General features: G+C 40.0%; 2 protein-coding genes across 9 annotated transcripts in view; one reads left to right on the plus strand and one right to left on the minus strand.

Annotated features, from left to right (window-relative positions):
- The window catches only part of PLCE1 (phospholipase C epsilon 1), a 149,645-nt gene extending 141,069 nt beyond the window's left edge, over positions 1-8,576 (plus strand). For all 7 annotated transcript variants that reach the window (XM_052677947.1, XM_052677949.1, XM_052677950.1 and 4 more), the window contains 5 exons: positions 726-935; positions 1,925-2,086; positions 2,247-2,465; positions 3,457-3,669; positions 4,566-8,576. In XM_052677947.1, the coding sequence (XP_052533907.1) occupies positions 726-935; positions 1,925-2,086; positions 2,247-2,465; positions 3,457-3,636 (771 nt within the window). In that variant the 3' untranslated portion in view covers positions 3,637-3,669; positions 4,566-8,576. The remainder of the gene's footprint in view (positions 1-725; positions 936-1,924; positions 2,087-2,246; positions 2,466-3,456; positions 3,670-4,565) is intronic.
- An 889-nt stretch (positions 8,577-9,465) lies between these two features.
- NOC3L (NOC3 like DNA replication regulator) lies at positions 9,466-25,223 on the minus strand. Of its 2 annotated transcripts, none has more exons than XM_052677956.1 (21): positions 25,150-25,223; positions 23,088-23,295; positions 22,555-22,681; positions 21,074-21,231; positions 20,910-20,966; positions 20,137-20,267; positions 19,330-19,491; positions 18,392-18,485; positions 18,009-18,184; positions 17,679-17,807; positions 17,072-17,203; positions 16,752-16,832; positions 15,829-15,929; positions 15,316-15,388; positions 15,181-15,244; positions 15,007-15,078; positions 14,435-14,616; positions 14,074-14,202; positions 13,352-13,449; positions 11,580-11,664; positions 9,466-9,970 (listed from the first exon to the last, which is right to left on the minus strand). In XM_052677956.1, exons 1-21 carry the CDS (start codon positions 25,156-25,158, stop codon positions 9,839-9,841), a joined length of 2,400 nt encoding a protein of 799 aa, XP_052533916.1. In that variant the 5' UTR covers positions 25,159-25,223; the 3' UTR covers positions 9,466-9,838. The 2 variants fall into 2 exon arrangements, with proteins under 2 accessions (XP_052533916.1, XP_052533915.1); XM_052677955.1 differs by lacking the exon at positions 25,150-25,223 and adding an exon at positions 23,945-24,156.
- Positions 25,224-25,228: the final 5 nt, after the last annotated feature.

Here is a 25,228-nt window from a genome sequence, read left to right on the forward strand (position 1 = left end):
TGAGTGCCCGCTGCTCTGTAGTCTCTGCTGCATCAACCCACACTGACTTCATTCCAGGTGTTTGTCTCCATTAATTTTTTGCATGCGGAAGCAATACAGCAAGGAGTTGCTTTACAAATATATTGTTGTGGAATTAATTGCATTGGAAATACAGAAATACCTGTGATTATTTTTTTTTCTCCAAATCTTGGCTTCTTCTCGGAAAGGGTTTTTAAACTTAGAACATACTCCCTATTAGTACTGTAATATTTGGGCATCTGAGAAGAACAGTCTGTGTGACCGACAGCCAGAGGGCTGTCTTTAGAACAAGACAAACTTTGCTGCACAACTCCTTGGATCTGAGCAGCACAGGAATAGAGAGTAAAAAGGCTATGTTTGTGAGGAGAAAAAGCAGTAAGCAGGGCTGTTATCCCAGCAGTGGGAAAGGACCCTGCTGTCCTGGGATGCTGCATTTGTTGTCTGGCCTGCCTAACAGGACAGAGATAAGCCAAAACAGGATGGCCTTGCCTGGAATAGCTGAGCTACCTGGCAGGCCTAAGAGAACAGTGCATTACCCTGGCATGAAATAACTGCATAAGGAAGAATAAATTGGAAATCATGCCCACACTATCAGAATAGTTACTGATTCTTAAAGTTTCTTCATTCATACTCATTTATAGCTACTAATTATGCAGTGTTTATATTTAGCACTCTAACTGCTGTGCGTTTATTGCGGTGTGTCTCAGATCTTGGAGACCACAAAAGGCACCGAGTCCTGTGCTTCAGACTATTTTCTGATGGAAGAGAAAAGTTTTTTATCTAAAGAAAAGAGTGAATGCAGAAAACCACCATTCCAGAGAGTAATTGGTCCTGAAGAAGGGCTTGTGCAGCTCTTGAACAGTTGGTTCCCAGAAGAAGGATATGTTGGAAGAATCATCTTTAAAACCCGAGAGGAAGTAAGTCTGTTTTAGATAAACTGTTATTTACAAAGGTAACCAAAAATAGCCTAGGAGCAGGAAACAAAAGGATGCAGTATTTGTTTCACTACTTGGCAAGCAGTGTCACTGAAAATGAGACTTCATGCACCTGTCAGTATGTACACCTATGCAGCCCTAATAGCAGCTCTGTGACTCAGAACTCCTCTACTGTTTTCACTGATTATGGTTCTAATTTAATGTACGTTGAGATTTTGACATGAATAGGAAATGAATATAAAGAAAGACAGTTAATACCAAAGGATGGTAGATAACAGAACTCCAGGCTACAATTACCAATCAGTTTATGTATCAGCAGCTTTTTTTGTTGTTGTTCTGAAAACTAGAAAGGATTTTACTTCTCAAGAACTTTAAAAACCTTGAAGGATGATGAAATTTTCAATGGTAGCCTAAAATAATGAGATACTTCATGTCTTTGAATTTAAAGCAGGAAGATGTAGTGATTTCCTTAGTTTAAACAATGGGCATGGATGGCAGTGTTTTATATTACACAAGTTAGTATTTTGTTTCAGTTTGTTTCTAATATTTGGAGCCAAGACAATAAGTAGAAGTTTGTGCAATTAGCAGCCTTCTTCATTCAGCTGACTGCAGCACTTTGTGAGCACGTGCAACTGCAAACATGTCACTGATGAGCTGCATTCCTTCAGAAAACATAGTTGAAAATCTGACTTAGTATGGATGGAAGTAATGCTGTGGGTTTGGGTTTGCCATGCAATGTTCTGTGGAGCACAGCATGAGCTGTAAATGGAGAGATATTAAAGATGCACTGATTTTAGAAACACGGGTGTATACGTTCTAAGCGATATTGGCTTGTCAAAACTATATGTAGCAGTTGCGTTTAATGAAATAGGACCACAAGAGTGCCTGATTTTCAAGTGATGAAAACTTTCTCTGACCACCGCTTTGAGTTACGCTCTGCAGTAGCTGAATTTGGCCCTCTTTTTTTTCAGAATTTAAATGAGAGAAACGTCTTTCAAGAAGCAAAGGAAGATGCAGCCATCACCTCGGAGGATGACAGTTTCTTCGTTCAGGTACACGATGTCTCCCCCGAGCAGCCACGCACTGTCATCAAGGCACCGCGCTTCAGCACCGCGCAGGATGTCATACAGCAGGTGAGCCGTGCATGCTTCCACATGTGGGTCTGTAAGGTGTGGGGTGGAGGCTGCTTTTACACAGGGTAGGTGAGCTGTGTGCTCAGCTGAGGGATCTGCCTGGTAACCTGAATCTGAAGTAATGCCTTCTTTCTGGCCTTCTTTTTTTGCTCTTAAACAGACTCTTTGCAAAGCCAAGTATTCCTACAGCATTCTGAGCAATCCAAATCCAAGCGACTATGTCCTCCTCGAAGAGGTGACAAAAGAGCCAACAAACAAGAAGTCCTCAACATCTAAACCATCTCAGAGGATTCTCTCCGATCAAGAGTGTGTGTTTCAGGCCCAAAGCAAGTGGAAGGGAGCTGGAAAATTTATTCTTAAACTCAAAGAACAGGTTCAGGTAAAGGAGGGAACACTTTGCTGTTGGTTTTGTAGATGGTGCATGATGAGCTGACTGGAAACATACTGAATGGTCGAGTGAGACTTTGAATGATTTTGTTTCTTGACACCTTGTTTCCAGACCCTGTCAGCTCTGTAGTCTGTAGGTTTGAAGGGGTTTTTGTGTTGCTTGTTTTTTCAAACTAACTGCACTGCTACAAGACATCTGGCTGCAAAAAAGCCAAGGTAAGAGATGCTGCATTTAAAAATGCAAACTTCTTTTTTTTAGCCTGAATATAGTATGTTTTTTTTTTTATAAAGCAGAGCTACGCTTTCAGGGCCAAGCTGCCTGTAGGTCCTGTAGGTCCAGGTGAAGAGGCTACAGCAAAAAAAGTGACTCCTGTTCTCAACTCCCCCATCCTTTGCAAAATGACATCAGTTACATTCTGCAACGTGATTCTCACAGCTTGCAAGTCCCCTGACAGCCTTTACCTTTTGCTACAGCTTTCTCATTTCTGAAATCTGGCTGCACATGCCCTGCTCCCCATAGCACTAAGACAGACGGGGCTGTTCCAAGGAACAGCACTTGAACGCTACTGGAATAAAAAGTCTCCTTTATTCCTGTCCAGTCAAAAAATATTTCTGTTGCTTTGCCGCAGGCTTGGGAAAATGGAAGGACTGAAGTACTGTTCTGCTGGGAGAAGGAACAGCATTCTCCTTTCCAGCAGATGCCAACAATCCATGGCTGTTGCCGCCTTAAAGTAACTGTGTCAAAAGCATCAATTTTATAAAAGTTTATCCCAAATATGCTATACATAATCTTTGAAAATATGTACTTTTCAGCCAGTCTAGTCTGAACAACCATAAGAATGCAGTTATTATGAAAGCATAGCTTCACTAAATTTTAAAGGGGACACATGTTTAGAAAAATGTTGGATGTTTTCATATTAAATTCTGTATTCTACAGCTAAACAACCTGTTAAACCATTTCTGTGATCTGTTCTGTTTTACAGGCAGCACGAGATGACAAAAGAAAAGGCATTTCCTTTACCAGTGAGCTCAAAAAGCTGACCAAGTCAAGTAAGCAGTACCGGGGCTTCATTTCACCACCCCTGCAAGTCCTGCCTGACAGCCCACAAAATAAGGATGACAGGCCCATGTGCAGCTTGACTTTTAGTGACGTTATGGAATAGTCACCACCAGTGCTTCCAGTACAGTCTGTGCAGGTATGAGGTACCATGGCTCAGCATTAGAGTCAATTTAGTACATAAGTTACACAGTATCTTTTCACCTCTGGTGTTGGTAAGCCATAGTAAGGGACTGACAGATCCATAAAAGCCTTAAACATAGTTGTGCATAGCTGCAGAAAGATCAGTGAGATCTCCAGTTATTTATTAGGGCATTACTGCAATGAATCAGAATGGTGTAGAGTTTCACTCACCTTCTTTTACCCATTTATGAAACAAAAGCAGAATGCTGCATACTGGTAGATTTTATAGTATGCATGCTAGTTGAGTAATTGCTCCACTGTCACTGTCCTGTTATAGCCTTCTGCTGTGGGCCTGAGTAAACAAGGCACCCAGTAGAGCTTTCGTTACTAGACGTTACAATGCATGCACGTAATAAAATCATTGGGATTGATGATCTCCTTTTTAGCAAAAACAACTTTATAGAGGCACTGTCACTCTCTGCGAAATTTTTGCCAGAAATGTTTAAACATTTTTACTGTCTTTTCTGTAGCTCTTCAATTTCTCCTTGCTTGATTTAAAGTAACAACTGAAACGCACCAGCGTACCGTTTATATAAAGGACAGTCCATCTAACTGCCCACTCATTTACACTACGCAGACATTTGCATAGTGCTACTACAGCACTGAGCTGTCATCTGAGAAAGCTCACTGTAAACGAAGAATAAATCTTTTCAGCATTGGTAATCCCATTTCACATACAGTGAATTTAAGGAGATTGCAATTCCTTTTCGCTTACTACACTATTAAAGCATTATTTGACACGTAATATCACATCATTGCTAAAGCACTGTACTAACAAGCAGAATTCAAACAATATCATCATTTGCAAAATATTTGAGATCTGAACAAACACATGGGATGTCTTCTTTCTAGGCGACAAAGGCAACACTAAATCACCAACAGAATTCAAGCGCAACAAAGTAGATTGTGGAAAAATCCCAGTCACATTCCCTCCTCTCCAGCATTTGTTCTTTCATTTATTCTGCAAACTGGAATTTACAACACTGAACCCTTCTCCAGTGCCCTTGAAGGAATCTGCTGAGGTCTGAACTGGTCGGCAATTGTTTGGTCTGTGCTTTTAATGCTTAACCAGGCAGTGCTGCTGGATTAACATTCAGAATCTGGGAACGCTACATGGGATGGCAGATTGGAGAGCTGCCTGTCAGCTCCCCGCTATCTTCACTTGTGCAAAGTCTTGACAGGCAGATGAAGAATTTTTCTTGGACTGTATGTTGTAAACAAACATGTTACCACCCTGTCTCCTTTTTAAACAAAAGATTTTAGCTAATTGCCTTAAGGGAAACCAAAGGCAGAGAACCAGAGTGTTCTTTTATGTGTATTATATTAAAATAATGCACTTTTACATAAAGATTCCTGTTGAACACTGTGTTTAGTGACTGTAAAGAGATTTAAATATACTGTAACTTCCTTGGCTTATCAGTTTAACTTTGGTGAATATACACAAATTGCTCAAGTTATTTATGGTTTATCTGCTTTAACAAAATATTGTACAGTAGTTAAATACACCTAACTGGTAGTGATACTTTGACAAAGAACAACATTATCATCTTATAAAGTCTAGTTTTCCAGGCTTGCGTTTAAAGAGAGAATATTTATTATCATGTCCCAAAGTATGTGTCATTGTGTAATATATTTATCATATATTACTTTTTAGAAACTATACAATTTTCACCTCCCTCTGGATTTAGAGGAAAAAAATGTTTGAACTTTCCTGCTTGTTTCTTTTCAGCACAAGAAGTCTGATACCCAAAACTGACCAAACTCAGAGTACTGAAAAACATAATTAACACTTCAGCATTGTATGAAAATGCCTACAGTAGTTTTTTTTTTACTTACTATTTAAACCCAGAGAGCATAAACACTCTTACACTACCACGCTTGACACTTCGTTTACATAGAAACACTGTCAAAGTCTGATATTTGCTGAATTCATCTTTTGATATTTAAGATATTATGGTTGCCTCTTTTTTTACTCCATGGAGGTTATTAATTTTTTTAGTTAGTTAATTAATCTATATATACCAACTTACGAGGGAACAGATAAAACAATTGCTGAAACCACCCATCCCTTCCATTTCCCATACAAAGTATACCTTTGGTGATTAAGTGTTTGGCCCTGCACACATTTGCGCTCCCTGGAGCACTCCCTGAACCACACATTGTTAGCTGTCTGACTCCAGTGAGAATCCATGCTATAGGGATTGATTCTTGCGGTCACAGAATGCTGACTTTAGCACTTAAAGACATCTGCTGCTGCTCCTAAGAGAGTCTGCATCAGGCAAAGAATAGAATAGCACTGCAGCTACAACAAGGATGTGCACTTTTGGTAGCGTAAGGATGAAAGGAAAGGAAGGTTCCCTATCTGCAGATGGTAGACGTCCTTCCTCTCCCAGTAATTACAGAATAAACCAAAAGAAAGCCAACTCATGCTCTGATATATAAATAAGCAGGTAGAAGCTACATTTTCCCACCAGTTTCTTTTACAATGCACTACTGAGAATTCCTGTCTGCCAGATGCTAACAAGGCAAAACGTGCCCCCTTGAGGCCATTTCCAACTATCAGGAAAAATATCACATATCCCTCGCTCCCAGTGCTTATCTTTAGTACTAAGACAGAAAAACTGTTTTCTAAGCATAATTAATTTGATATGGAATACTTCGGAATTATTGGGAAATGCATCAACCCACTGCACAATTCGACTAATGCAGCAGGTTCTTAAATGCTAGCCTTTTCTGTTATTTTAGCACAGTGGCAGTTTCATATCACTAATTTTTTTTCTTCAAGTGCTTTGGGTATTTTTAGAAATAAGAATTATTATCCTATAGAGTTTATCCTTAACTATTTGACTTCTTTAAAAAAAAATATTCAGCAGTACTGAAAATAGAATTCACGCTTGCTCCAACATACAAAACCCTTACATGCATTTCATCAGCCAGTAATAGTTTTCTTTCACATAAATTTAAATTTAAAAAAGAAATCTTGTGAAATTCAGGGGCAACAGCAGCAGTGTCACAAGGTGTAATGCAGCTCCACCACTGGCACAAAGTCTAGTGGAACTTAGGAATAGCAGTTAAGTACTTTTTCTGCTAATACAATAACTGTCCAGTTGTTGGAAAAGTTGATTAATTTAAGTATCTTCCTCACCGGTCAAGGTCTAAAACTGCTTTCTCTGCTGTTCGTCACAGTAAAACAGAACAGGGAAATATTTATCTAGAATTTTGTCAGGCTAATTATAATGTTCCAGTACTTTCATTAATGCACAAATATCACAACCTCAAGTTACAGAAAGGTTCTGGCTGGTGCCAAGTGTCAGAGTGAGGGGTTTTTTTTTTGCAAGTGAAATGCAGTTCCCTTTTGGTTCAGATGGAAAGCAAGAGATTTCCCTTCCACTTGTGTTCATTCCAAATATCCCACTAATGAAAATCTGTCACCCCTTAAAGCATTAAAGAGGTTTGGGGTTTTGTTAAGTTTTAAGAAATCTCAGATAAATGCATTTCATGTGAAAAAAAAAGTTTCAATTCTACCAGGAAAATTTATTTCACTTATCAAGATTTTCTTTCTGCAGGAATACTTGCCCACACATTCCTCTGATAAAACACCTTTGTCCCTATCTGTGCTTTTGGCTGGGGACGGACTTCAATTAGGAAAATACATTCATTTTCACATTACAAACTATTTACAGGAAACAGCTTCCAGGATAAAGTCTGAAAGAAAGGAATGTAAATAAGCAACACCTTCCAGAAAAAAGTACTGAGTGGTAGCAGGCCCCATTCTGATGAGTTTACAGGTAAAACCCTTGCGCTCAGTTGCCTCTTGGCCATATGGGAGTATTTTATTCAATTTTTTTTTTTAAACCACTGTACTTTTATACCAATATCTTTTTGTGAATCTTTCTTTATGATTTTCCTCACAAAGCATTTGCTGTTTGCAGTGCTGTGAGTATATGGGACAACACTCAGGCTGCCAGGGATTCCGGGCTTGTTCCACTACTGCTCAGTTTTCAGGAGCTGGGGCACACTGGGGGGGAATTCCTATGGGCTGAAGAGTTTCCTGTTTATATCTTATTCATCCAACTTAAATGAAGCAGCAAAATACTGTACAATTTTTATATAGTATAGTTACAATTTTTAAATCCTAACCACCTATTTTTATTGATACTAAAGAGTTTTACTAGATGAAGGAACTCAATAGCCATGTTTTCAAAGTGGTCTGCTTCCAGAAATCATATGCTTCTAGGAATTAATTAAAGACTTCAACTAGTAATCTATAGGAATGTGTTCCTGAAATATGCAGGAAATATTTGTCTCTAAATAAATAACTTGCTGGTAGCTTTCCAGTTCAGTGAAAGGCTGAGTCTGCAGCTTCTGAAACAGAACTCTCCCTTCTGCTCTTGCTCTCTGAATGCTGCTAAGCTTCACTAATGTTTGTTCTTTAATCGCTGGCTCTTAGTAGACCACTACAAAACTCAGTTTACTTTTGGGGTATCCCACTAAGTGTAACAATGGTGGAGTTTTTTCACTATGTAATAAATATTTTGTAACTGCAATAGTGATAGGCATTTGACAGGGTTAGCAAATTAAACACGAAAACAAATAACAATGAATAGATTTTGCTCCAATACTTGCATAGAGTATTTCAGAAAGACTTACTTGTTAGCTGCACACTCACCTTCCTCTGCCTAACGCATGTCATGGCATTCTGACAGTGCGGAGTCACCACGTGCCAGTCATTAGATTGTTTGGAAACTATGTAAAATGAACAATTCTAAAAGCAACTTTCCACCTAGGCTATTTCCTCCTCGCTGACTTGAAGAATAAACTTGTATTTGTATATGTTGTAAAAAATAAATGGTTTAAGATGTTGACTCTTTCCTTTTGCCTTCCTGAACTGACAAAGGCTGATGGCACTCTTAGAATTCTTTGGAATTTAAATCACGTGCACATTTGCAATCACTTAACAAGTCCTGAAAAGCTGTGGGAATGTCAACCTGAGCAGCCAGAAACACACATATTACCAGCAGTATTATGTAGACAGTTTTGTATTCCCAATACAGGAATATATATTTTCTAATCCATTAGTAGATAGATACCCATTGCAAAACTGTGAATTTACATTCAACCACATAGAACTTGGTCCAACAGTCTAATCAACATTAAAGCACATATTAAAATAAATTATTATAGAAGGATGTAGGAACCATAAGATAAAGAACAAAATGCCCCACAGAAAAAGAAACTTTTTATAATTATTGTAAGGAAGTTGGTGACTTGACCAAAAGCTTTGCAAAACTTATCATATCACATACTAAATATCACAAAATATATTGGCTGCCAGCCTCATCAGCCCACCACGCTGCCCTATGGAACAGAGTTCTGAATAAAGCAATAATCATCCTTAAGTTCTCCAATATATTTTACCTATTGTTTGTAAAGCCAATATGCAGCTGAAAATGAATTCTGAAACAACCAGGCAGTAGCTGATATTTGGGGAATGGGGAGAAAAATCAAGATTTAAAATTCTTACCTGAAATTTGTCCTGTATTCTTCACAGTGATGGTTTATTGAAGACACTGTAGAGCTGTCAACTATGAGGATAGTTCAGAAATTGAACTCAGTAATCTTAATTTGCTAATAAATACCCTGCTCTTATTCTAAGAGAACAAATGCACAGCAAAAGCAAAAATCATCTCAAAATATGATAAAGAGTTTGGAGACATCAGAAGAAGAATTCAAAAACATGAAAAGTAATACATATTTCCAAAATATTTATTCATATATCAACATAACCCAGTGTTTCCTCAGAAACGCATATGTGTATATTCTATTACAAAAATTAGAAGTTATGTAAACAAAAATACTATAATGCACTGTTTCAGGCAATTTTAAAATGACCTTGGTTTGTATCTTTTTACATTACTGATGTGACACTACATTGCAAACCCCAAGCCCTGGGAACACTGGCTAGATGGCCTTGTACCTGTGTGAAAAGCTTCTGTTCTGTTTACTGAGTGCTTCTATGTTCAAACAAAAGCCTACTCGCATTCCTTTAATGATGAGCGAAAACTTCTTCCAATCAATCTTTGTCCATAATTAAGAAGCCATCTGAATACGATTGATAAATTCAATTAGGACAAGGATGACTCTTTTAAGTGTTTAGCAAAATCCAAGGTTTTGTGACTAACAGTCTTGCTCGTGTGTTGTTGAAGCTGTTCAGTTAGCTCCTGACTTAGAAGTGAATCCACGTGTGAGAATGTGTCCTGAAAATAACAGAATATTAGTTATATTAATAAACAAGTCCAGTATCTTTAATTAGCAGTCCTGTTTCTCTCCCATGCCCCTGGCCATTTCCTCAACCTGACCTACAGAACTGTCAGCTCACCGAGATCCAAGAGCCAGTAAGTTTCACTTGGAAGTCACATGTCCAGCATGCCTTAGATGATCATACTTTTGGCGATGATTTTTTTTGCTTTTAACTATTCTTCAGAAGAATACCAACTCTACATAGCCACAGCTTCCAGTTCTGAAGGAACATGCATACCTAGAGGTGCTGACAGACCATAGCAGCATAACACACACACTTGCAGGACGCAAACTTAGGTGTTGCCAAAGATTGTTAAATGAGTCAAACAGCCATAGAGTAAGCAACACTGAAGCTAATTTCCCAAGTATTGCCATTATAACCACCAAAGACAGCTTGTTCTCCTATTTCCTTCCTCCTTTGTTTCTGCCTCCTTTACACATTCCCTTATTCAAGGGACCTCTAGGACCAGAGGGAATGGTTTCAAGCTATGGCAGGGGAGATTCAAGCTGGACATTAGGAAGTATTACTTTTCAGAAAGGGTGGTCAGGCACTGGAATGGGCTGCCCAGGGAGGTCGTGGAGTCACCGACCCTGGGGGTGTTCCAGGAAAGACTGGATGTTGTGTTGAGGGACATGGTTTAGTAGGAGCTATTGGTAACAGGTGAACGGTTGGACTGGATGATCTTTTAGGACTTTTCCAACCTTGGTGATTCTATGATTCTATGATTCTAAACGCTATCCAATCTCTCTCTTATCTGCTGTTCCCAGCTTCGCTCTGTCTGCTAATGTCCCAGAAGGACAGAAACATCAGGCAGTTATTATCTAAGGACAGACTAGCTAAGTAGAAGCTTACCAGCTAAGTACTAGCTAAGCTTTTCAGAAGTTGCTTCTCAAAAATAGAAGAAAAAAATGCTTGGGGCTTTAACAGACATTACTGAGTTAAAAAGTGAAGGTGCTGCCAAGGTTAGTATAGTTTTCATTAGGAAGAAAGATAATTATTTACCACTATTTAAAGGATGCAGCGCTCACTGAACAATTAATGGAGGTTGGCATCTGGAACATACCTAGTGCTCAAGAGCTAGTAAGTGTTCACCTCTTTCTCCTCTTCATACAAAAAGCTCTTTGTTCAAATTTACACTTCAAAGCCATAAACTGTCACTTATGGGGATCAGTGTCCTACATACTGAACCAAAGGCTCTGGGAATTAGCCTGTCCTGCCAACTACCAACACTGGGAAAGACAGATGGCTTTTTATTACTGCTTTTTAAACAAATGTTAGTTTATAATTCCAGAAACGGATAAGAAATCTGCACTGAACAACTGCAAAGAGCAAAAGTTAAGTAAAACAAATACCACATCCATCTTGCTATGTTAACTGACGCTATGGGAGAGGAAATATTCATACAGCATTTCTTCCTTCTGTTGAAAGTCAGTGCTACCTTAAGCCAGTTAAAAAATATTTAACTGAGAAAGTACACAAAGCAGAAAGCCAAACTGAGTGTGCTAATATCTGCACATAGCAAATAAAGCTTAAATTGGTACAGCCCATGGTCAAAAAAGGATTACCTTTCGTCTGGGTGTTACTGATGGAACGGGAGGGTTGAAGGTCATTCCTTTCATGTTGTACGCCTCAAAAAGTTCTGTAGCAGGCCTATAGCAAAACCACAGTTTTTGCAGTGAAAGGAAGAAGTCATTAGATACCCTTCAACACAATATACTGCCAAAGCAAGAGCAGCTTGTCCCCTAACACCATTCATACCCACCAACGTCTTAAGTGAACGCTTCAGAGTAATGAACATCAACTAGAGAAGACTGTACCTGTGAAATAGGGCTAGTAAAAGCCAGTGATACGTGTCTAAATACTCAGCTGGAGAAGAAATGAGAGACAAAAATCCTGCTCTGTGGACCTGCTCTGTTGTTCCAAGCAGTCACTGCCTGACCTGCATTGTAACTCCGGCGTTAAAAAAAAAGGTCTAAAGTAAGTAGATGAAGTTATCTAGCCAATGCAATCTAGCTAAATTCCAGCAGGATTCCAAAGTTCCTTACTGCATGGTGTTACTGAAAAAAAAAACCTAAGAAGCCACTGGAGAATGGGTAAGACCATCACATGAAAAAGAATGGTTAAAACACAGCAAACAGTAGACAGGTGTGTGTGATCAGTTTTTGCAATGTCTGAAAGAAAGTATGAGCTTCCAAAAGGTCTGCGCCAGGCTCCATGGATTTCAACCCACTCAATGTGGAGAAGATGGTGAATACCAAATCATCTGTGCTACAAGTGAACTGTTGCTGAGAACTGCAGGCCGACTGTAGGACACAGCCAGTAAAAAAGCAAATGAAATTCAGCATGGAAAAAAAGAACTAGAGAAAAATAATCTAAGCTTCACACAAAAAACAAACATGTTCTGAGCACTATCCCTAAATAACAAGATCTCCTTACTAGGGGTACTGTCACGGGACTGTGACCTCAATGCTCTGTAGAATTGAAAAGAGATAGAAAAATAATAGAAAGCACTGTTACATCAGTGTGTAATTCACTGATCATCCACATCTCAAATACTGCATCTTCTCCACTTCCTCATCTCAAAATACTTTAAATAAGTTCAAGAGCAGGAAACAAAACATGACGAAACACATGCAATGGCTCCTGTCTGGGCCAGGTCCCATCAGCCAAGAGAAGAGATAGCAGGCAGAGGGACAAAATTAAGGACATCTACAAAGTCACACAGAAACACAGAAAGTGCCTGTTGGAACAGACTGTTCACTTCATCTCCCAAAGCAAGAACCAAGGACCATTAAATGATGCATGCTGGTAGCAGGTTCAAAACAAAAGGTAGCTTCTAACTAATAAGCTGTAGACTTGCAGAACCTGTATCAAGCCATACAGCGTTTTCAAAATTTATACTTTGTTTCAAGAGACTTGGAACACTTCAGAAAAGTCAGAATAAAAGAACAAGTCAGAGGGTAGGTGGTAGCTCAGGCCTTATAAGCTTGCCCCTTTTTGTGCTCTTCCTGGTGCACTTATTTCCAGCCACTGCTGAAGACAGGTTAGTGAATTAGACACATCCTTAGTGTAAATCAGGATGCCTGTTCTTGTATTTTGATATATTCTGCACCTTGGTTTCCAGCTTCCAGTGGAGAGCTACAGTTCAATGATCATAATCCAGAGTCAGAAAACAAGCAGCAAAATTTCTGTATCAGCAAAAGAACAGAGAAATTGAGTTCTGAATAAATGAACCTTTTAATGTTATGGATAATTATTTTTCCTTTAATACAGTACAAACAGCTGCTGTTTTGCTAGTATGCTACTGTTAAAAATAAATCCCTTGTAAATGGCTCACCTTCTGCTCAAATCAAGTGAAAGAGCTCCTGATCCTTCAGCTGGAGCTCCAACAGCAAGGTGAGCTGCAAATTTCTGCACTGTTGGATGATAGTGTCTCTGAAAGAAAGAAAGAAAAACAGCAAATGAGTGGGAGATAACGGTAATGTATTTACCCATAGATTCTACCATTTATTTTGGCTCCAATAAGATGTAAGGATCTGCTTCTGATTTAGACAGAAAAAGTGAGCATTGCCAAAATCAGTTTCCAAGGTTAAGTGAATGAGAGCACCTAGTCATACATTTATTCACTTGGAGCTGTTATGCTGAGAGCAAAATTCTTTGCAGTTAACCTAACTCCTTCTCCCAGAAGACAAGAAAAAGGGCAGAGGAAACCCTCTGCAAGCCCCAAACCATTAACACTGCCTGGAATAACAGACTGAGGTATAAGTTGCTCCCTGCAGAAGGGCTAGACCATCCGGGATCTTAACAGATTAAAAGAGCTTCAAAAGGAGTTTTATTAGGCAGCCTGCAGTAAGACTCAGCGTAGAACTATTGTAAGTGGTGTGTCACCCTCTTCAGAGCTTGTTCCTTCCTACACCACTGTGCTGTTGTTCCCTCTGCATAGGGAATAGGCTCAGTTCACGTGGGTCACATTTGACTGATAAGCCTGAAGAAGTCCACTCTGCTTTTGTTAGTAGTTACTTACTGCTCATCTTCCTAAATTGTTCAGCTACTACTAACCTGCAGCAAGTGCAGCTCCCATAGAGCTGTGTTCTGGGCATTGCAGTGCTCTGGTTCATCTAGTTCTGGAAGATAAACTCCACTGCCTTGAGATTCGTTGTCCAGTAAGAGATCCATCTTTGGGAATGTCTACAACACAAAGAAGGCTGAGCTGCTTATACTATACATCCAATTACAGCACAGTTAACTTAAGTCCAGGAATCCATTCATGATATTGCACGTCAGATGCATTTAAGGATATTTACTCTGTGTTCATCATTTTTGCTTAAAATACTTCAAAATATTTTGCATAAAATCAATCTGTCAAAAAACTCAACAACCTTTAACCTGTAAGCTAAAAAATCCCACAAGTAAAACTTACTTGCATTAATATTCTGTTTGTTGCCAAAATCCCAATGCTGGAGTGTGGAAGGACATGAAGAGCAAGTGTGGAAAGCCTCTTCATGAAAGCAAGAGCTCGCTGCTGGGAAACTTGCTTTCTCCGCTTGGCAAGCATGACATCCAGGCACTGGAGCACAATTCCTATGTCATCGTTGGTACCGCCTTAAAAGCAAAGTTTCATACAAAGAGTAAGTAATCATGACCAGGAACATAAAACTAAATATTCTGCTACTGACTGTGCGCTGGAACCTGAGAAATAACACAAAAGCCCAAAAGGTTCAAACACAGCACCAACGTGCCCCAGATGTAACCAGTCAGCCCTTTTTGTTAAAGACAGTCCAACTCTGAACAGAAAAAACATACTATAGCTTCTGTTTCTTCTATAAGAAAACATTCCATCAAAAATTCTAAAAATTACAAGTATGTGTTTTAACTCTACTTTAAACATTGTTAAAAATAACTAGGTTGCTAACACTGTATTAAGGCTGTGATACCAAACAAGCAGAGTAAACATTATCTAATGAGACACTGAAAATAAGAACCTAGACTTACCTGCATGTAGGCTGAACAGCGTCTTGTAAAGATGTGTGTAAAATTTCATTGGATCAATATTAAGAACATCACCTATAAAGGAGTAAATATATTTATTTGAGATTATGTTAATAAAATTATACTACACTTCAGGTGATTGTTGTTGGGTTTTTTTTTTTTTTAAAGATTTCTCACCTTGTCCAGAGAGTATTTGAAAAGCACTGAGAATGCAGTGAAGACTCTCCCGATAGCTTAAGTCCTATAAATAGAAAACTGATTGAGTACTCAGAAATCAATCTTAAGAAAATTCTACAACTAAGCCCTACTTACTTCAGAAGCGATGAGAGAATGGAGAACAATCAACAAGTCATCAAAGAATTCCACGTTTATGAGGTGGGCAAACCTTGAATCAAAGAGAGAAGCTTTAAACATCCCCTGCAAATTTAGCTGAAAGCATTCTGACTCGTGAAACACAGACCTTAAAGCTGTGCTAAATCAAATGCTCAGCATCTCTTATCTTCCCACATGTGGAGAATTCAGCCCCCCGCTGATAGTTCTCAGCTTCCCTATAGCACTAGAGACAGTGCTCAGGTCCTTCAGGAAGCAATCAGACAAAATAACACAATCACATCACACCTGATGGGTATGCATCATACTGATGCTGCTGTGGCAATTTCACATTACATTAAAATGTTTGTAGAAGTAGCCAAGTACCTCAGCACAGGAATAAAAGAATTTGAACATATTTGTCAGTCTCTTCTCCTTGCCTACAGGAGTCACACAGCCTTTCAGCAATTTATGTCTGTTCTGATACACACAAAAGAAGGTAAATCATGTTCTTACTTTGCAAGACCTTCCAGCACAGCTGGCAAAAGTGGAGACTTCTGAGCTCTCTTCAAGATTCTGAAGTATGTTAAGAATACAATATTCAAGGTCTCTGTGTGCTGATAAGAAGAAAACAAAGTAAAATATGTAAGCATGGAAAGCAGACATTTCTTGTTCACTTAGAACTCCATTAAAAATGTGCCTAGTACTAGTACAGTAATATTACTATGTTGTACCATAGCATTAAATTATATTAATGCATTTTTAAAGTGACAACATCAGTGACACCACACTGGAACTGGGCAGCAAAATCTACTTACTGGTGAGGTAAAAGATATGGCAGGATCTTCAGGAAAGAGTGGAGCACAACATTTTCCTTGCCTCCCTCCAAAGAGATTAAGGCAGAAGAAAAAGCCTCTCTATTAGCACAGTAGTCACACCTCTCTGTCCAAGCTTATTGTCCAAATCAGTCCTGGCACTGCCATTTCTGCTCTTCTTATGCTGAAAAAGCTCAAGTCCTGCTCTCCTGCCCCCTTATTCTGTTCCTTTACACTTGCTGAACAACCTCTCTTCCCCTCAGTTCAAGCTAGCCACACACTCTCTTGCTTAAAAGCCACTCTGAAATTTGGAAAAGCCATTACCTAGTGCTGCCTGCAAAAGAAACAGGGCACCAGGAGGACATTCATCAATGCGTTCAAATACCTTTCTGCACACACAACAGAAGGAAATAACAATAGCTAAGCTGGCTTGCTTGGGTACGCTGAGAAGGCTCTTCTTTATAAAACTAAGACCTCTGGCACAGGCAAGATGTCTGTCTGCTGCTGACAGTATCTAGCAGTATGAAATGTTGACAGTTTGAGTTAGCAGGGACACTCTTGGTTACAAAATGATTAGGAGTTGCTACTTTGCAAAAATGGGAAAATCATTTCTAAATTACTTACCAGCTTCAGTTTTTTTTCTTTACTTTCTGAAGCTTCTGCTTCCAGGAGTTCTCTTTCTAGCTTCTCTTCTGCTTTCTTCCACTGAAAACATACAATTGATTTTAAGTAAACAAACCTTCCAGCAGAGTAAACGTTTCCAACCAGCCTGGACACCCAGATCCCAAAGATACCCAGTGAACAAACCTTCCAAAGGAACAATTCATGATTGGTGAGTTGCTTAAGCCATCCTGTGATGCTACAGGGCAACCAGCATAGGTGTATTCCTTCTTAATAGAAACAATTGAATATGTTATCAACACCCAAAAGGCACAAATCATTACCTTTCTTTGCATTCTTGAAAGATGCTTTCTTTTCTCTTTGAAAGTCATGAACTTCTTCTTCGGTGCAATGTCTTCAGAATCTTTTTTTAATTCCACCTCCTTAATTCTTAAGTGAAGAAAAACTTTTAATACCTATGGGAAAATAAATAAATAAAATGAGAGGTGGTCAACAGAAGAGGAAAGGAAGGGTTAAGAAATCCTGAATTCCATACTAGTTGGTGAGCTTTGCTGCTCACAGATTCTTATGTTTACTCTCCTTATGTTCCTTCTCATCTGTATCATTCATCTCTGCTCACAGTTTCTTCCTCAGCAATGGATAAAACCAAATTTTTATCCATCTCTCCATTTGCCTCTCTCATTTCAAGTCTTCCTGCCTGACATAACCCACGTCTCTACTGAGATCTGCTCTTCTGCTCCCAGTTTCTTTCCCCTGCCTTTATTTCTCTTTCTAACTTTCTGGCCCAGCCCACCTCTAATCTTCCCATGTGATCCGACAGTGATGAAATTCTGCTTGTCTACAGCCAGCAGCTGCACTAACTTCAACCTTTAGATTTTTTTTAAACTTTCAAAAAATGAAAATTGTGAAGTATAACAGAAAGACTCTTACCTCAGGTCGGACATTGTAATTTCTACCCTTTACAAGGCCAGAAACAACCTTAACTACACCAAGTGAAGCAAAGCCCAACTTGTCTTGCTTAAAGAGCTTCTTAACTGCTTCACAGCATAGTTCAGAGATCTGAAAGGTGAATTCAAACAAGTTTTTCCATGAGAACAGCTAATTGACATTACTGATAGTATTTACTAATCAGAAAGCAGTTTTACAGCTTGTAAAATAGGGAAAAGATAAGGTCACAAGATGTGGATACTGGAATAAAGCTCAGAAATAAATTATTTTTCATGCAAAACAAGAACTCTTCTGAATAAGAAAATCACTTACCTTTTTTGACGTATCATTCATGAGAGGAACAATGAGAACAATGATGTTATTGTGGAAGTTGAAGTGGGGTAGGGCCACAAGCAGCTCACACAGACACTTCACTGCAATCTCTGCTAGGCCTTTATACGCCTTTAATGAGACGACATTGCTTTTCTTCAACTTCCTCTGTTTCCAATCTGCACAAAATAACATTGTTAGTAATTACTTCCAAAATGCACAGGAGCTTCTACACAGTTACAATTTTAGTTGTTGCATAAGTTCTTCTGCAATTATATGAAATACTAATTACATAAAAGATGGCAATGGTTAGCACTCAATCAGCAGAGGTAAACTGTGATCCTGAAAACAATTGTGCATTTACTATAAAAAAGTGTTCACAGTACCTTTAATTGTTTGTTCCAGATTTTCCAAGTAAAATTTATACTGGCTCACAAGGCCTTCTTCAAATTCTCTCAGTTTCTGGGTTTCTTTTTTAACCTGTGTACATTACACAAGTAAAATATTATTTGGAGACCAAAATTAGGCAGTAGTACAAAAAATACCCCAAAATTAAAACATGTATGAGATACCTAACAAGGTTTTTCCTTTTAGACAGGCATTACTAGAAATGTATTAACAATACAATATTTCTGCTTATTACTAGACATGCTCTTGTGGTCTAAGCACTCCTCCTAACTAGGCCTATTTCATTTCTGGGGACTAAAGTGTAATTTTGGATCCAGCTGTTATTTTAGAGCCATGGCTCTATTAAAAGCACCTACAAAACTGCTTACAAACAACATCCAGAATCACGGAACAGTCTGGGTTGGAAGGGATCCCCTAGTTCCAACCCCCCTGACGTGGGCTGGTTGCCAACCACTAAGTCAGGCATCAGATCAGGTTGCCCCTGAACACCTCAGTGATACAGTAAAACAAAAAGAAACTGTTCTGAACATTTAGCACTTCACAGTAATTTGTGCCAGTGAGGTGACAGTGGTATTTAATTTGCTTTCTTTCAATTTCCCTCAGTGTGACAAAAACCACTGTCTTATTCCAGGGTTTATGATGAAAGTCACCCACTCAGGTTTGGTATATTATTTAGTATACTATTACTTTCCACCATAACCATCAGTCACCTGCTTACTGAAAGAATTATGCAAGAATTAAGGTTCAAATCAAACACTTCTGCTCCCAAATTGTCACAGTTTCACAACATCCTTAAGTGCTTGTGTATTTGCTGTTCTTTGTTCTAAACCAGAAATTCATGTTAAAGCAACAGTATTTGGCATGATCTAACAAATCTGTCTGACTCAGAAAACTATAGAGAAATGTGATATTTCACCTTGGTTGCCTTTTCTGCTTCAGTCAGAGGCCGAATTTTGTAAGAAGGAGCAATATCTTTGAATACTTCCATCAGAGAAACCATGACCAACTTCCGAACAATCACAGCAACATTAGGGTCCTGTTCCATCAGCATGGCACGCAACTCCTTCAACTTTTTAATCTGATTAAGAAAAGAAACTGATGAGGTCAGCTGAACATCACCCTCAAACCAATTTCCAAGCACAACATACAATTCTGCAAGTCTGTCACAAGACATCCTCCCCATTTCTAGACACTGAGGGGGGAAAAAAAAGCAATTAACTTGCTTTACTTAGCATTGTATAAAGAACCAAAAAATGCTCGATAACCCATCAAAATTTTATCTTGGGAATGTTAAAACTAAGATGCCATTCTAAAATTACCTAGAATTATAACAAACTACCAGCATATACTGAAGCACTGAGAACTTCTATACACAACCCTGAAAGCAGAGCTGAAATAGAGGTTATGATTAAGGAACAAGGTAGTTTGGGTAAGAAATACCAGATACAATATTATTCCTGAAGTTATTCAGAGGACCAAGTTACTCCTGAACAGAGCCAACACAGTCACCTGGACCCTTACATGATTCAAATCCTTTGTATCAATCTATAGCAGCAGTTTCACCGCTTGCAATCCTCAGAGAGTGATGCAATACTGTACTTGCCCTTGTTTTACTGATGTATTCTTTTGCTTTTGCTATTACTTGGTCACTTCAGATCTTTATTTACTGACTTGCTGCACAACACAGGCACACACACATGCATGTTAAATAAATGCTACCTACGTTGTTTTCTGGGTCAGAGAGAATGGCAGATGCTAAGGCAGCGATGTGCATCTTCCTTTCTTGCAGCTTTATTTTCCTTTGAGCAGCCATTTCCTCAGGAGTGAGAACAGGTGGCGGTTCTTCATTGAAGTCTAGCACAGAGCATAGGAGTTAAAGAGAAGAGTCACTGGAGAAGCCACTAACAAATACCATACTGTAAACCACAGTTCTAGATACTGCATTCAAATGACTGGTAATCCCACTCAACAATACAACATACAGTTCCACAGTAAAAGCAGCTTTATGAACGAACCTGCTAGACCTCGTATTAACTCAGAGTTTGATTCCTGCTCTGCTTTAGAATCTTATGTTTGCAAAAGTAAGTGAACTAAAATCTTTTTGAATCTTCAAATACTTTTCCCCAAGCACAGTGATAACATATAAAGTCAACATATGACCCCAGCTGTGCCAAGAAATTGAGGAGCCCTACAATTTGCAGCAAGTTTTTCACCAATCACTTTTTCTTTCAAAAATACAGTTGATATATTTGCATTTTCTATGTCTTCAAGAAGGAACGATTTTGAAGCCAGCTGTGGAAATCTATTCCCAAAGGTCCTAGAATCCTAATACAGAAGAAAGTAAACTCTAACTCACTGTTATGCTTTTTGGGTAAAATGATAACACACACCCTAAAAAAAAATAAATGACAAACATCCTTACAGAACAGCAATGGATTCCTCAAATCCATCAGCGATTTGGAAAAAGAGAAATAAATAAACATGATGCTTTATTACCTTCTGCTACCTCCATTTCTTCCGTATCTTCTTCTTCATCCTCAGCAACATCAGGAACTGCAAAAACAGCCCAGAGTCAAGCCTGTAAGAAACACTGAGAAATTCTGAAAGAACAAGTTATATACATGTTGGATGCTATTCTGATTGAAAAATCTGTGCCTTACCTGGCTTTTCCATGGTTTGGGGAATAATGCCACCTTTGTCTTTGATAGGGAGTAGATGGATGAGCTCTTTCTCTGGTTCAGTGTTTACATGTCTTGGTATCTTCTCATATTTTGCAATCACGCTCTCACGTTTTCGTTTCTTGATGTGAACAGGTTCACTGATAAAACACAAGGCAAACAAAATCAATTAACCATCTAATTAGACATGAACCATGTATGACAGTATACTAGCTGGATTAGGTGTTCACACTTAGAAAAACAAATGACAACTGATCATATGCAGTGGAATGCTGAAGTGCATTCACTGTGATAGCACCAGTCACCACTCACTGAGACAATGTTAATGCAGATCTATATGGGATTTTTGAATTCATGACAACGTAGCACTTCCCATCTCTTTTTTAGAGGAAATTAAAATGTGATATGAGCAAAGACAAGATAAGACTTACTTAGCCTGGCAGGTCAGACACTTTGTTTGGTGAATACTGAAATATTTATATGAATCTAAACATATGCATGCAACATTTACCAAAAAACAGTTAAAAGTTGTACTCTCCTGTAGTACAGGCATAACTACAAGGTATGTTATCTCTTCATCTTATTCATAAACTAAAAGCCAGGGATGATGAATCACCTTTTGAAGGGAGCAGCACAGTCTTTTTTTACTAGAAACACTGCTTTTGGTTTTGTAAGTGACAGAACTTCAACTACAGATCTGTAATGGACTCCGAAAGCCATGTGTTCAGAGACTGGTAGGCTTCAGCAAGGAAGACCACTGGTAGAGTCATATTACATATCACACAGCCACCTTAGAAACACTGCAAGATCAGCACCAGACTGCCTCAGTGTCCCTGTGTAGATCAAACCTTTCCTATGTGCTCAAATCCTACTCAACATGCACCGGACCTCAACAGCTGTAACTGGCTGCTCAGCATGAAGAAAATACAGCTGTTATTCACAAGTCTGAGTCAATAGGGCCATCTGGAAACCACAGTGCTAGCTGCTGCCATTCATGAAGCAGTAACATCCTCAGGGGCCCTTCAAAGTAAGACAACAATGAACAAATCACATGAAGTTTGTAAGGTAAACATCCTTTGGAAGCATAATTTCTGTCCTCAAATCTTAACAAATTTGAAAAAGATACATAAAATATAGAGAGATGAAAAACAGAAACTACTGGGATCTCAGCACAGCCTCTCTCTCACCTAGACCAGACTGCTCTCTCCTTTTACCACTACATGTATCTACATGTATCTACATGTACTACATGTACTACAAGTATCATGAAGGGCAGCAGAGCCCATGAATGATCTGACATACATTGCTACATTAATACTGAATGTACCAACAGACTAAGGAAACACAAAACTGGAACTGCAAAGAAACACCAGACTGAAAAGGACCTTGTGACAAATGTATTACATTGCACGTAAGCCAAACAAAACTTAAATACTACAAAAAATAGACATCACAAAACTCACTTAGAAGAAATATCTCTGGTTAAAAATGATGCTTTCCGAGCCAAATCTTCCATTAACTTCAAGTCATCTTCATCCATCATGTCCAGTGGAAGCGCTTCATCTTCCTCTTCTTCCTCCCGTTTTTCAGCTATTTCAGAGATAACGTGCACAAATTAAGATGCTGTACATACACTCACACTTATAAACCTAATGCTGCCTACACCTGAGACACCTTACTTCAACTTTGTTCTCATCAACCTTCAAGCACACGTTTACATTAACCCAGAAAATGACCCCTTTATTATGACAGTCTATAACAATTAGAGCAAGCACATCTCTACCACCTCCATCTGTCAGACCCTGTAGCCAGAATGGTTGCATTTTCCATTTTTCATAACTTCCCTTTCTTTCTTTTACAAAAAAAAAAAGTGCTTATCTGTGCACAGTAAATGAAATGTTGTTTTCTTGAAACAATATTTTATAATGTAGAACAGCAGAACATTAGTAACAGTCGTATCTTTTCTATGAAAAAACAGCATTGAGCAAGCACTTACCAACATGTTTCTTCTTGTAATCCTCCAGTGGAAAAGGTTTTTTACAGACAGCATCTCTGACAGCCTGCCTTAGCTTCTTTTGTTCTTTCCGATACTTCTTAGCAGCACTCTGCTGTTTGTACTGTTTATTCTTTAATTTGTTGTCAAGTTTTATTTTACTAGTTCTCAGTAACTTGCGAAAGCTTGGGACGCGCTTTGTGTTTTTTCTCTGGGGAACAAATTGAAAATTCCACGTAACTGACACGTTCAAACCCTTCATTAAACTTATTTTTGTTGGCTGCCATCTCATTCAGTCTGTACTTCTATCAGCTCTGAGCAACTTAGAATCACAGAATTATAGAATTGCTCAGGTTGGAAAAGACCTTAAAGATCATCAAGTCCAACCACAATCTAACCATATTACCCTAACTCTAACAACCCTCCGCTAAATCATGTCCCTGAGCACTGCACCCAAATGGTTTTTAAACACATCCAGGGATGGTGACTCAACCACCTCCCTGGAGAGCCTCTTCCAGTGCTTAACAACCCTTCCTGTAAAGAAGCGTTTCCTGATATCCAACCTAAGCTTAACCTAGTGCAACTCGACATCATTTTCCCTCGTCCTGACACCTGTCACCAGTGAGAAGAGACCAACCCTGCCCTTGCTGCAATGACCTTCCAGGTATTTGAAGGTCTCCCCTCAGCCTCTTTTTCTCCAGATTGAATAGCCCCAGTTCCTTCTGTCTCCCCTCATAGGGCATACTCTTCAAGCCCTTCACAAGTCTTGTTGACCTTCTTTAGATCTGCTCCAGCACCTCCACATCTTTTCTGTATTGAGACGCCCAAAACTGAACACAGTACTTGAGATGAGGCCTTACCAGTGCTGAGCTCAGAGGCAGGATTACTTTCCTAGTACTGCTCACCACACCATTCTTGATACAAGCCAGGATGCAATTGGCCGTCCTGCCCACCTGGGCACACTGCTGGCTCATATGCAGCTGGCTGTCCATCAGTATATCAAGGTCCCTTTCCGTCAGACAGCTTTCTAGCCACTCCTCCCCAACCATGTAGGGTTGCCTGGGGTTGTTGTGACTAAAGTGCAGGACCTAACACTTGGGTTAATCTTGTTTATCTGAATGTATCAGAAGAACCATAAAGCGGCTTGGGATCAAAGAGACCTCAATAGTGCTCCAACCCTCTCCCAGGAGCTGGCGCCCCCACCACATGAGGGTCCAGAGCCCTATCCAACCCAGCCCCGAGAGTCTCCAAGGATGGGGCACCCATAGCTCTGGGCAGCAGTGCCAGAGCCTCAGCTCCCTCTGAGTACAGAATTTTCCCCTAACACCTCCCTCTTTTAGTCCAAGGCCACCCCCCTGGGGACTACAGGCCACATACAAAGTCGCACCCCCTCCTGTCTATACTTTCCCTTCAAGTACAGGAAGGACGCATCGAGGTCTCCCCAGAGCCCTTCTTCTCCAAGCCAACCAAAGCATCAGCGTGCTCCAATCTCACTCTAAAGCATTAAATCGATACGAGACGTGAAGAACGCTTTACAGAAACCGACAATTACCAAACCCTACACCGACCAGTTTTCAGCCGCAGAAAGCACCCTCATAGCCCGGCACGGCACGCAGCCCGCCCGAGCACACTCCCTCGGCCCGCCTCCATCTGCACGCTCTGCCCCAGGCACAGCTGCACACGGAGGTTCCGCTCCGAGGCTACGGGCCGGGCGCGCGTGCCCGAGCAGCACGAAGCTGGGCACGGCAGCTGTGCAGGCCGACAGGTGCCACGGGAAATCACGCGCACCCATCGGCGCGGGCCCAACACCAAAAAGGCCACAGCGCCGGGGGGTCGGGATGGGAAGGAAGGCAGAAAGTCACCTCAGAGCAGCGCGTGGCTCTCACAGGGCAGCCGGAGCTGAACGAGCTGCCGCGCCTCCTGCTCCAGTCGCGCTGCCGTGCCGCAGCCCTACAACGCTCCGCCGCTTCCTACAGCACGCTACGAACCCCCACGGCTCGGCGGCGGGCCGGGCCCGCGCGAGAAGACAGCCCCAACCCCGCGCCTCCGCCCCGCAGCGCCCTACCGGCTTCATGGCGGCGGCCCACGAGCGCTGCTCCGGCGGCGGAAGCGCTGTGCCGGAACGGGGCCGGCTCCTACCGCTC

The sequence above is a fragment of the Tympanuchus pallidicinctus genome, unplaced genomic scaffold (genome assembly GCF_026119805.1).
Source record: "Tympanuchus pallidicinctus isolate F22 unplaced genomic scaffold, pur_lepc_1.0 scaffold16, whole genome shotgun sequence".
Taxonomy (NCBI): domain Eukaryota; kingdom Metazoa; phylum Chordata; class Aves; order Galliformes; family Phasianidae; genus Tympanuchus; species Tympanuchus pallidicinctus.

Excerpts from the sequence above, each read along its gene's own strand:
- NOC3L (XM_052677955.1), bottom strand. The coding sequence starts at position 24,133 with ATGGTTGGGGAGGAGTGGCTAGAAAGCTGTCTGACGGAAAGGGACCTT. Across the intron at positions 23,296-23,944 it reads TGCCTCTGAGCTCAGCACTG|AGAAAAAACACAAAGCGCGT; the intron begins GTAAGGCCTCAT and ends TTTGTTCCCCAG. Across the intron at positions 14,203-14,434 it reads CAAACAGAATATTAATGCAA|ACATTCCCAAAGATGGATCT; the intron begins GTAAGTTTTACT and ends TTTGTGTTGTAG.